At 41.0% G+C, this 13,388-nt stretch overlaps 1 protein-coding gene across 1 annotated transcript in view; it reads right to left on the reverse strand.

The window, feature by feature from the left end:
• The window catches only part of csmd2 (CUB and Sushi multiple domains 2), a 284,791-nt gene that overhangs the window by 187,389 nt on the left and 84,014 nt on the right, over window positions 1–13,388 (reverse strand). Inside the window, exon 4 of the mRNA XM_085346642.1 lies at window positions 2,798–2,992. Within this exon, the coding sequence (XP_085202768.1) occupies window positions 2,798–2,992 (195 nt within the window). The remainder of the gene's footprint in view (window positions 1–2,797; window positions 2,993–13,388) is intronic.

The raw sequence follows: 13,388 nt of genomic DNA on the forward strand, positions 1-13,388 counted from the left end.
ACAGAGGGGACACGTCAAAAGAAGTTTTGAACGACACTTCCACAGTACTTGTGAAGGGTGTGTGTGTATGCGTGCATGTGTGAGTGTCTCTGAGGACATATCTGCATCACCGTGGAGTGGGATTCATTATATCGAGTGGCCAACTAGCTGTGTGTGGCGGTAAAGAAGGGAGGAGGAGATCAAAAGTGTCTGGCCCTGTCTATCATCCACTCTACCTGTCACCACCACACTCCCCCTGAGGGAGGGCAGGAGAGTGTACGGGCGAGTGGAAACCTGTGAGGTGTGAACCTCAATAGAAGGGAAACTACGACAGAAGGGGGAAAAGAAGGGGATGAAGAGGATGACAGGTGACATGCGAGGCTGGGTAAGGGAAAAGTGCAGGAGGAGAGTGGACGATGAAGAGAGAAGAGAGGCGCATGGCGGGAGGGGCGAGAGGTGATCGTTGCAGTTGGAGTGACAGGAAGTAGAATGCAGACAGAAAAAAGGATGAGGAAGTGCATTGATATTCCACACAGGACTGTTTCTTCACACTTGAAGGGAAGTCTCCGACTCCTCACTCTTGCCTTCACCTTGACTTTTCCCCGTCACTCTCTGAATTTTTGCAGCCGGCACCGGCCGATGCAAGCACTGTACGACAACGGAGCCAAAGCGGGTTGTACCCACAGAGTATATGAAGCCAAAGCCCGCTCCCCAAAAAACTTCTGAACCGTTCAGTATGTGAGGTGTGCAGAAACTTATTTAATTTTTTTCTTCAGTCAATTGTAGATGTCAGACTGCTTCCCACGGTTGAACAGTGCATTTTTCAGCCTGTCACTTAGGATGTCATGGTTCTCTATTAAATGTTAGGAGCTGCTTCGATTGCTCTGAGAGTCATGGCAAGATATAAGACATAAGCATGACTGATGCATGCAAGCTATAAAAACACATTAGTGTTTAATATGCATCCAGAAATCAATCCTTATATAAGACCAGCAGAAATCGTGAAAGCTATATCTGGGACTTTCTAATTACATGTGACCGACTACAACTAAAAGTCAGAGTGTCTTTGCAATAAGCAGGATAATGGATGCGTACACACCAAACATAAAAAGTTGTGTCAGTGTGATGCTGCAGGTATGTGCACTGACATTTAGAACTTGTCAGAAGTAAGCTTATTTCTGGAAAGATATGCAGCAAAAAAAAAAAAAATAGCAGGAGAGATGAGGCGTGGGTCTGAGCACAGAAAAGCTCAGAAAAGGGCGACAGTGGAGATGGAAAGGGTGTTAAAATCTGAATAAAAGACTGATGTTAAATCCTTTATAAGTGTACTCATATGATAAGCAATGACATTTCTCACAGCTAAAGAAAAAAACAAATTGGGCACAAGACAGGAAATGTAAAACATTATCTGTGTCATCAACGGCTGGCTTATCATCTTTGGCCCGACAGTGCTGGCACGTTGGTCCTCTCCTGTGTCCAGAATGGTGACTGTGCCAAAATGTTCTCTCTGCTCCCAAAGTACAGTGCAAGTTCTGCTCTAGCACATATGGGCAGGCTCTATAATTGGAGTGACATTAACAATACACTTATGCATTATGAAGGAGCACTCAGGTGTACACGTTGACTTTTATGTGGCACCAGGAGACCTCAATTAATCACAGGGGAAATTGCCAGTTTCTAAAACTTGTTGGCGTGTAATTTCTGCTGAAAAGGTGACATAATCACATCCTTGAGTGCTTGAGTGATTTTTTTTTCCCCCCAGGATGGAGCCTTGGTGGGAATGGGGTGAGGAGATTGACAAAGCTGAATTGGGGTCTAAACAGAAATTCTCTAGGAAGCAAACAGAAATGAAAGAGGGGACAAAGTTATCGTCAAGAAAATATAAATTACAAAGAACCGTGATTTTGAAATGCATGCAAAATAATCTCCCATTTTGATGTGGAGAAAAGGCATGTGCATGTGCCTGCGTGTGATAGGGAGGGTGGGGGGACTGTGCTGGCGCGTGGTGCCCAGCCATGTGTGCTCCTATGTGGGCTTCCTGACTCCCGGCATGGCTGCAGATGGCATAGAGTCTCAGCGGTCTGCTCAGCAGGCGCACTGACACAAACCGTTGGCCACACGGACACAGTGACACACACACACACACACACACACACACACACACACACACACACACACAAGAAAGCAAATGAATATAGATGGTCAAGCAGTTTTCTAGGAATTAATCTTTTATTCAAAGACCAATCTTGTAAACTGAAGTATTATAGTGTCACTTTTGCCTACAGTGTAAGTATTTTCAAGAATCCTCATGTTGTGGCAGACAACATGCACTGGCAGGTGTCGCTGCCACAGGGATGCTTGCAGGGAAGGACAACTGGCACGAGCGCCTGACTGGGAGCTAACACATGAGGTCTTGCCATGGTAAATAAGATATCAGAATAACCACCGAAAACCAGTGTCAGGTCATGTAGAGGCATGTGTAAATATACTGTATGTCGGTGCATGTGGGCTGGAGAAGCTGGTTTATCCACCTGGTGGAGAAAAGACTAAATGAGTGAGACCGATTGCTCTTCATTCCAAAAACAAGGTCAGTTATTTTTTATAGCAACTAGTAGATATAACCAAAGAAGATTTCTTCTTTCTTTTTCTTCTTTCTTTTAAACAAAGAATGAACTTTTTTCCATAAAAATAAATGAAAGACCTCAAATATCTCTGAAGAGTTCACGCAAAAGCACTGAAAACAGATTCAATTAACATGTAAAAATTTAGCCAAAAGGTCTCTTATAACAGACGGCCTTCTGCTGAGCTTCCTACTTACCTCTGCAGTAAGGAAGGGGGAAATCCCAGGCAGCAGTACCAGCTGAAGTGGCAAGGCAGGACAGGGTGGTATGACCCTCTAGTACATGGCCCGGGCTGCAGCTGTAGCGGATCTTGTCCCCGATATTAAAAGTAGACCCCTGCTGGTGGCCGTTGAGTAGCTTTCCAGGATTACCACAAGTGTAGCTGGGCAAAGCTGTAGAAATAGAAGGGGGGGGAGAGAAAACTGACAGTAAACGAGGCGGGTTGTGGTAAAGTATGTGGCACTGCATCACGTTAGCACTGCCAAGGGCCAGAAAACGAGGGAAAGTCTGATGACAGATAACGACACACAGAGCCATCTGTTCATGGCAACATTTCTGACCCAAGCAGCAACATCTTTCCAAAACAAACAGATAAACAGATAAAATCGTATCTTCTGAGATGTGTGCACATAGTTAAATGTAGTAGCAGAGCTCCGACAGAAGTTGACATAGTCGAGAAATTCCAAATGCACTAAGTGCTGTTTTACCTATCAGGGTAGTCGCTTGAGCACGCTATGTTGACCATCACTGCTTGTGCAATCATGTAGGTGCATGCAAAGGAGCACGCTCACTATTGGTAGAACCTTGACTAATTATGTATTATTATGTAAATCAAGTTCAGAGGAAGTTCAGCCAATCTCGTGTCTGTGAGCTCATGTTATGTTCCAGTGAAAGACACAGTTTCCATGTACCTTAATGACTTACGCCTGAACAGCTAAGTCACACTGCTACAGTACTATATAGGAGTGCAGTGGATTAGAGCTTTGCTCTGCATTTCAGACAGTAAATCCTTAGAGTGTGAGCAAAAGGGCAATGACCAAACAAACATCATACACACACACACACACACACACACACACACGTACTCTGTGTCACCCAGCTTACTGTCCCGGTCACACACTCCCACACAGCGAGGGACCTGGCCAGAACATGTGCTGGACTTTGGATGAAGCTCAGTCCCTCAACAGGAACTGGGTTGAACTCCAGCGAGGACAGAATGGCTCCTACACAGAAACACAGCTCGTTGGCACCTCGCCATCGTGCTCAAACCACACTCAAGTTTTTTTTTATCCTATCTAATGTCTCCAGCTCTATAACGTATTACCAAAAAATAAATAAATAAAATATTTTTAGTCTTCTCTTACTGACTGCCCAAGAAAAAAGCATGTCTTAAGAAAATTTTGCCTTTTCTTTAATTAGAAAATGTTTGTCATTTGTTTAAATAACTAGCTCTTAACATTCATAAAGACGAGTGCATGACTGGCATGTTAAGATGCTTCTTGTGATCCTTTTCTTGGGAAAAAATATAATGCAATGATCTTTTTGTTGTGCTGCTTTGACACACAAGAAATGCTTTAAGTCAAACCCTAAAAGCCCCTTTTTATCTTTTTTTTCTTTTTCTTTCTTGTGATTGTTTGTTTTCATGTTTCAGGTTTCCTCACTCTAGTCTAAGCTAAAGACTTGCTTACAGCAAGGTCTAACAAGGACGGATCAATCATTTCACCCCATAGTGCATTCTACAGAGCTTGAGCTGTGGAATTAACTGGCTGGTAAATAAACTGCAAACAGTTTGTGTCCAGTCCACGCAGCAGACAAAAAACATGACCTCTACGAGTGCGATTTGAAATGTCTTTGTGTGTGTGCGAGCATACTCTGCTACTCCCAGGTGTGAAGCTAACGGAAAGAAAATGTTGTTAATGTAAGTAGCTTATTACAACTTTTAGTTAAGTTTTAAAATGTGTCACAAGCCACTTTATGTACCGGTATATTTTAACCTAAACTATAGTCTCTTGTTAACCTTAACCAAGTAGTTTTGTTGCACAGATGTAACAGCAAGCGAAAATAAAAGTAAAACTAAACTTAAAAATAGTCTCACACAAACCCCGGGCTCCTTCTCGAACATCATGTGTGTTTTTGACACCGCCAACCTCGCCTTCCTCCTAATTTTATTCCTCATTTTAAGCTGAATACATTATACAGTAGTTCAAGTCAGGATTGCCTACAGCTGTTTTTTGCAAGTGCACTGCAGCTCTGAACTTTTCCAGACATTCCAAGTCAGACATTACACTGTTTAAAATGCATGCACCCTGGTTCTTGTGACGTCTGATACCCATGATTTGCGTCAATGTAAGATTATTGCAGTTATCTGTCCTGTACACCACAGCTACCGAGTGGGTGCCCTGCCCACTGCATGCTTTACTAAGCAGACACCTTTTTCTAAAACCGCAGTGTTTCCAGTAGCTAGAAAGCGGCTGATGCAAACTGCACCCCGCTGCGTGCTAGACGTTGTCGGAACATTGTCTGAGAGACAACTTCAGACAGCTTTCCAACCGTATCCTCCTGACATTTTCAGGAGTTTATATGTGTAAACAGCTTACATGGGTTGATTCAGATGGTAAGAAAAAAAAATATGATTGCGAAGGTGGAACTCATATCTAAGTCATGGTTAGATACAAATTTTAACTGTCTGTGTTCATATTTGCAGGACTTAAAATCATAGCATGAGCAAGATTTCTTAAAGAAACACAATAAGGCATCTGCTTAAAGATATTCATTGTAAATTCCTGTGTTTAAAAATAGTTTCAAAACTTTGAAAACTAATAAAGGTTATTAACAGAATGTGAAGACACAGCCACTTTGTATGTATTGTGTTGAAAGGATATTAACTGAAGTCAAACTGGTCAGGCTGTGCCTTTATGCAATACCATTTGTACCACTAAGAGGTGGAGAAATAATCCTAAATTAAGTTCACATCAAGCGATAATGAGATAAAAAAAACAAAAAAAAAAAAAACAGAAGGAGAGTCTGGGTTTGTCCAATTCTCATGAGAAGGCAGGAGCAGGAAGAATTTCAGTTTGAACTCTTGTTGGCAGAGGTGGGACCACACGTGAGGAGGCAGAGAAATCATTTCAGAGAGCCGATTGACCCGGAGAAGTGTCGAACTGTGTGAACTTTAAAAAAATGTAAAAAATTGGCAAATCTGTCCAGCAAAATTATGTGGCCAGTGCGAACGGCTGCCCTATTAAGATAGGATAAGTAGGTGAGTCTGATCCATATTTGTAACATGCAAAATATTCACATGGGTTTTATGTGTCTGGTGTATAAAGGCCTTAACAGGTAAAACACTGCCCCTTGTGGTCAACGTTTGAATTAAACTCTGCACTGAATCTTTACATAAAGTATCTTCATGTTTAATTTTCATATTTGGAAGAAGGTATTTTTGACTGACAGAATAAAAATTACTTTCATTTGCAAATGTCAGAGAAAGTTAATACATTCCAGTATTTATACATTGGATCCGTAGATGCACAAATATACATAAAAGCACCAACACACTGTGTAAAGTGATTATGGAGCACAGGGCTGAATGGGTTGGTCTCACCATGTCAACCAGAATTCCCTGATTAAATGAGTCAGTATGTTTGCTATCTATGGATATGCCCTGGCTTTAACACTGTTAACCAACAGCAAAACATCTGAGCCAATTCCACACCCCTAACATTTCCCTATTCTTCTGAAGAGGGTTTTTAAGAGTAAAACCAGTAGTGACTCACAGCTGCACTTTGCACTTCTGGCTCCATCAGTGATTTCACAGCAGGTGTTTCCCATCATCTGTTGAAGGCAGAACACCTGCTCACACGCTAAAGATGCCCTACGCGACTTGCTGCTGATTTACCTTTTAAAATACCTGGTTAGTACTTTTGTACTCTCCCTCTGGCACAATCCACTACTCTAATGACAGGCTGACTTGTCAATTCCCAGCCTTTATTTTGACCAGCCGATGCTACCTTATTACAGCTTCCCTTCCAACATTACCACATTAGCATATACACAAGGACTCTGCTGGATTAGCATATTAGCTGCTGGGACTGACTTTTTTTAGTGCTGCAGTTTGGCCACAGGGGGCTCTGTTGCCAAGCAGGAAATGGTTTTGACCCTGTCATTAAACCATGTGAGTCTGAATCAAAGTCACTGTGAGTGTTTGATACTGAAGGCAAAGGATAGAGGAAGACAGAAACATGGAGTGATGCACAGGAACAGAGCTCATTCTTACAGCCGACAGTTTGACTTGAGTAAATAACAGCATCAACACTGGCTGCGTTCCATTTTAGATGTGCCAGTACTAGAGCCCTGATATTGTACATGTTGGCTTACCGGCATGCCTAAATGGAACGGAGCCATCGGTAATGTTATTAGTTACACCTGTGCTTTTCCTTCTTACAGTCAGAATGTCTGTGAGGTCTATTTTTAGACTGGGATGACAGATGCGTGAGAAAAAGACGGCATGAACACAGACTGGATGTGTACATTTGTGTGTCTGCAAAATAGTGACAGAGACAGAGAGATGAACCAGCTGGCTGATTTCACTGAATTAAAAATGACTGAGGGTGCAGCACTGTCAGAGTGGAGATGTGTTAAGTATGGGAATGCATGGACTCTAATACACATCCATGTGTGTCTCTGTGTGTCTGCACGTAATAATCCCATCACACTCTTCATTTCAGGTTATTAGTTTGGGCAGTAAATCAAGTCTAATAGTGCCATTACCCATGCAATCCCCAAACAGGGCTAGGCCTGGAGCGCAGATATAGCACATACATTTTTAACCTGCCGGTGAATCATCAATATTGCCTTTACTCCCACAATGTGAAGCAGTTACCAATGAGCAGCAGGATAGAAAAAGATGTATTTGCTTCGCACAAAGGAAGCGAAATGAAGTTTTTGTCTTGGCTTTGCTATTCTCCCTTTGGAATGCTCCAGAAAACAAAAATACAAGTTGAGCAAAAGTGACGCCTCTCTTTACATAACAGAAAAAAACTAGAATACCGAGGCAGCGGTGTATAAAGACAACCAGCATTTAAAAGCTCATTTATCACAGTCTGTTCCATTCATACCTGCAGGCTAAATCCTAAACATAGAAAGTAAGAAAATGGGAGAAGCTTGAGGGGGGGGGAAAAGCAACATAACATTTTAAATATTTGTTCACTTTTTTCTCCTTTAACTTTACATGTTTTTATATATCTGAATTATTTTCCACACAATTTACAGCTTTCATAAGGAAATAAAGCAGGCCTTAGTAGTTCCTGTTTTCAAGAAGAGACATGCATTTCTTCCACCGAGTTTGGCTCATGTCGTTATATGGACTATTCCTTTCCAACTGGTTGCATCCCACCCAACAGCACCAGCCATTTGTTGTTCCTCATGGCAGGTCCATAAGTCACTTGGATGGGTGATTGTGACAAGGCCTGTCCCTGGAGCCCATGTGCTTTAAGCGCTTTCGCTGCAAGTGGTCGTCCTCATCCATCAGTGTAGCTAATTCTACAACACACAGCAGCTAGAAGTAGAAGCATGCGAACACGCCAAAGTGCACACAAACAATCAGCACAAGCACCTTGCCATCCATCGCATCATCCATCCCTCACATTCTTTTCATCACCTTGCCTCTACTCCCCATCCTCACTCATTCCTGCTTCCTAGAACAGAAGATAGGGTGGCCTTTGACCCCAGTATGATTGATGTGCTCACTTCCTGGGTGTGTTCAAGCCTGTTTCTCTATTTGTCATTTTCTCTTTCTCCAGAAGAAGGAAAAGCTATCTGCCCTTGCACACCGCACAACGCATCTGTCACAAAACAATGATTAGAAAAGGCTTACGTTGCAAAATAAAGGCATCATGAATCTGTAGTGCTGTAGTAAAAGGTGTCACATGAGCAACTTAACAACTGATAATAGCAAAGTAATGACCGGTTTTGAGATTTCTTTTTTTTTTTTTGCAAATTCACAAAACTCAGAAACAGAATTTGGTCATGAAGAGTTCAGTCCCTTTTTAGTCCTCCGTTGAAGACTCTTTGGCAGTAGTCACGTTTCTGCAAATGCATTGTTGAAATGTGAATTCAATAAACCAAAATTCAATAAAACAAACAATTGAAAACAACAAGGGTATGAATACTTTTTGATCCCTTTGTAAAAAGCTGCATGTCATCAACTGCAAGAGCCAAATGATAGGGGGAAAAGAGAGCTTTGTTCGAGGATAGATTTGTTTGTTTTACTTTGGTTAAGTCGACAGTAGTAGGAGGGACAGAGACTATATATCTAAAAATTACAGAAAGTACAAGAAAGAAGAGCATTGAAGCGTGTTGAAGGGATGTAGAGACACAGGTTGGAGCCTGTCTCTGTAAAGTTGATGCAACATCACTCTCTCTGCCATGTATCAGATGGGAGTAGAAGATGCATGATTGACAGTGTAACAGAGCAGATAAAGTATATGCGCACAAATATAGCTTGAGAGATACTACGGAGGTGCAGAATAAAATCCATGCACTACGCAGAGATTTGCTATTTCCTGACTTGACTCGTCTCATTTGCTTTTTTTTCTTTCCAATTTCCTTCCATACAAGTTACATCACTGTAAATAAATACAAAGCAACACAATGGGAAAAGACGCGATTGTGTGTAACGGTAATTTAATCCAACTCATTTTCACGCAAGACTGCAAGAGAGATCCAAACAGGCAGGTGGTAAGGACTAAACAGCTGCAAAGATTTTGCGCCATCATGAATTGAAAGAAATTGCAGTTCCTGGCTCTGACTTCAGCCTGACTCAACTCTCTTAAGCCTATTTATGCCTTTATGTATCTGTGCAGGAATTTACATACTTGTATTATGTTGAAAGAGAGGCTACATGTGGGGTATAATAACCTAAAAAGGTCATAAAAAGCAACAATTAACTTTAATGAAATTTACTAGAGTGGAACAAACTTTGAACAAGGAAGCAAAAATAAGAAAAAGTTGTCCAAGCAGGCAAAGCACAGCTCAGGTCAGGCCAAAAATAAATCTCCAAAAAGGAAACCCAAAGACAAGGGGACAAAGCAGGAAAGGACGCAGGCACACTGATGAACAGATGATTAATGAGGGAAGATACAAGACTCTAATAAGTGGCACCAAATACATGAACTTTAATATTCTAATTATTATTTGTCCAAAAGCCAAATCAGATTAGAAATGCCCTGTTTAAATGACCTAAAACATAATTAACCAGTAGGTTAAACCAGTGGGCTAGAACCTAAACAATTTTACTGTTTTAAATTACTTAACTTTCTAATCTTCTTCTGCTGTGTTCCTCCTGTACATACAATGCATATGTTTCATAGTTATAGACTGTATATAAAAGTTGGACATAGACATTGTAACGCCACTGATCAGCTGGTGAAATCCCACTGTAAGCGCTTCTGTTGCCATCTTTCTGTTTTGTGTGGCAAGAGAGACATGAATCTAACTTATACTGAACACTAATAACAGAACAATCAAGAAGTAGGTCTGCCCCAAACAATGTCCTGCTTTATAGGCCTTTTTGATTCAAGACCATTGTATACTAAATGAGTATCCCCTTGTATTTAACAGACTTTAAACTCATCAACAAAGTGTTCACTGAGGTCATATCAAGGCAGCTGAAGGCTGCTCTCATATATAGCGCTATGATCTTTTGGTTGGATACCTGTTCGTTTTGCAACCATATGCCTCTTATTACCCCTTCCTGGTCACTAGTAGGAATGTAGGTTTAAAGCACTTCCACACTGGCTTCACTTTTCAGACAAAGAAGCTGTATCCGGCTTTTATATACCAGCTATAGTAAGGAAGCAAACTAAAAATTGAACTTTCCAAGCTGAACTTGTGCTCTGTGGATAGTTTGTCTTTTATTACAAATGATTACAGCAGATTTCATTAAGCCTTGACCAGGAATTGTGAAAAAAAAAGTCAATGCATACCTCCACTTAAAAAAGTTTATGGTCTAGGACTAGACTAAATCTATGGCTTGGAAACTGTGCCCTGAAGAAAATAAGATTAACAGTGACCATTATGCTCAAAAGACAATAGATATCTTATTCCGGGAGGCGATCAAACTTCTGCCAAATGAATAAACTGCTGATTAAATCAAATGCACGGCATATTCATAATCATGCTTTTCCTCATGTAAACACTGGACTGTAACAAAGTCACAACTCATACAAACAGCTGATCTGAAATCTTAACAATCAAATAGGCTATAAAAATACCAAGGGAGGTCCCAAATGTAAGAAACGTAGCAGAGAGGCAAACAGGACATCCACAGATTATTAGAATAGAAATAAGCACAGGAGATATGGGGAAAGGAAAATAGAAACTATCGTTACTAAACTAAAGTCTTACCAAATTCCTCTTTCCAATCCCTTCTGCGTGTCCCTTTCTTTCCTCTACATCTTCCTGCCACGCATTTGCAAGTGACATTGCAAGATCGATTCCAACACACAGGTGCATTAGCTCAATAAGCAGTTTCTGCTTTGTCAAGCAGCAATTCAATCAATGCCTGCTGTTCCTTACACATGGGCAGGACAAAAGCTGGCAACACCCATCACTTCTGCTTAGAGAGGCTGAGAATGCAAAACTTAACTCCCCCCTTTGTTGATACTTTGAAAAAAATATCCACATGCCACATCCAATCTATTTGATATAAAAACTTACAGTTTTCTGGGAGTCTGGACCTAAACTACCAAGGTAACTCATTTTTGGATAGAGGATTTCATCTAAATTGCACACTACAAAGGCCAGAAACCAAAAACAATTTAAAGAATTTCATTTGATTTAATAAATTTACCTTAACATATTTTTTTTTCATCACAAATTGGTATTTCAGTACCTGTGCCGTGTTCTCTGCAGAACTAGATTGTAGTGATGCATTTTGATTACTTCGCTTAGCCAGATTTAGATAGGCAGGGGAAACCCTTTATCAGTACTGCTGAGTGTAATCACATTTGACAGTGTTTATAAGTGCAACTGTGGGTGCAGGTAATAGTTAATGTTTCACTGTGTGTCGCTGCCTCAGGGGTTCTTGGTTGAGGATTCACGAGATTTATTGCGCAAACACAATAAAAGACACACACACACACACACACACAAGAATGCATATAAATACAGACCGGATTGAACTCAAGATATTCTCATTTCCCACGCACACAACAGCAGGTGCAGTAAAAGGGCCAGTTCCTGTGTGGGAGGCGCTGAGGTGTGAAGGAGAGCTCATACAGAATTGATGGCTGCTGACAATGTCTGCAAAACGGAATAATGTGCCATTCAGTAGCCATTCACTATATATGAGACTAAACTAAGAGGGATCAGGGAGCATGAGAGACTTCAAGGAAAGCCAGAAGACAGATGAGAGACAGAGCTGAGGGAGCTGGGAGGAGAGATCAGTACATCTGTGTACAGCCTTGACTCTGTCTGGATTGAAGTATCTATATCCCCCTGGCTTCCCAGGCTTATCTCTCTACTGACATTACTCTTTCAAACAATAAAATCGCAGAAATCCTGTGGTCACCACTGCAAGCTCACGTACACAGGTGCACACAGGGACATTTACACTGAATTAAGAAGATCATATGTGAATATCTGGTGCACTGGTTTGCTAAATGGCTCACAGTTCATCACTGGTGATACTGCACTACAGCGTGTGTCGTAATAATGAAGGTGTACCGATACAGCTGATTTGGCATTACACAGAGCATTGTGCAATTCTGAGATCGGAGAATTGAATTAAAACAAGTCTATCAAACCTTAAAAGTGATAAGGACTGAGAGATAACACTTGAAATCAATACAACAATAAGACTCATCTTTCCCTTTAAAACGATCATTGATCCTGATCATTCTTTACAAAAATGTAATGTATTTCTGGGGTGAGGGTACAGGGGGCAGTGTGGGGCAGTTGACAGTATAAAAGGTGGACTTATCCATGGTGTCATCATTCACTGGTTTCTGAAGGCCTGTTTTGAAGCCTTGAGATTAGCGTTTTCACTGTCACCATTTTGGTTTCAAAGAACTGGATGTGACATGGTGGGGAAGGTTTGACTGTGAAAGTGCTTGCATATCTGGGATAATCCTCCTTTTTGAAACATAGTATGACCAAAATGAGTGACTGAGCCCATAAATCCAACAAGAAAGTGTTTACAGAGAAGTCTTTTTGTAATGCCATCTGGCAGTCTTCAGATAGAAAGCAGGTTTAAGGTACTTTCCTTTGGAACCCAGAACCTATGTACATGTTCCACTGTTAATCATTTTGTGTTTTAAAAATGAAACCTACTTAATTTCACATTTCTTGTTACTTAATGAAAGAAAAAATAAGCCATGCCATATCCTCATAAAGGTGCTTAGAAAACTAAAAAATGTTAATTAAAGAATTAGTGCTAACACCAAGTACCCCGTCACGGCAGATGTCCGCCCCTCCCTGAGCCTGGTTCTGCTGGAGGTTTCTTCCTGTTAAAAGGGAGTTTTTCCTCACTGTCGCCAAAGTGGCTAAGAATTAATTAAAATAACTGATTAACTCAACCTGCTATCTGCGAGTAGAATTACAAGAATTTACACAATTTAGTAGAACATATTTATTAAAATGTGTAGGAAGAAATCAGGATGAATTGCTACAATTAGTCCAGTTAGAATCTCACAGCGTTAAAAACGCCTGTGTGGAACTCATTCAAAACGACCAAAATGAGGTCCAGCACAAACTGTGTCGTCTGCAACAGTTATGCACTTGAGCGTGGTT

Source organism: Diplotaxodon limnothrissa, linkage group LG22 (assembly GCF_057381915.1).
Source record: "Diplotaxodon limnothrissa isolate DT_005_m linkage group LG22, D_limnothrissa_male_GT1.1, whole genome shotgun sequence".
NCBI classification, from domain to species: Eukaryota; Metazoa; Chordata; class Actinopteri; order Cichliformes; family Cichlidae; genus Diplotaxodon; species Diplotaxodon limnothrissa.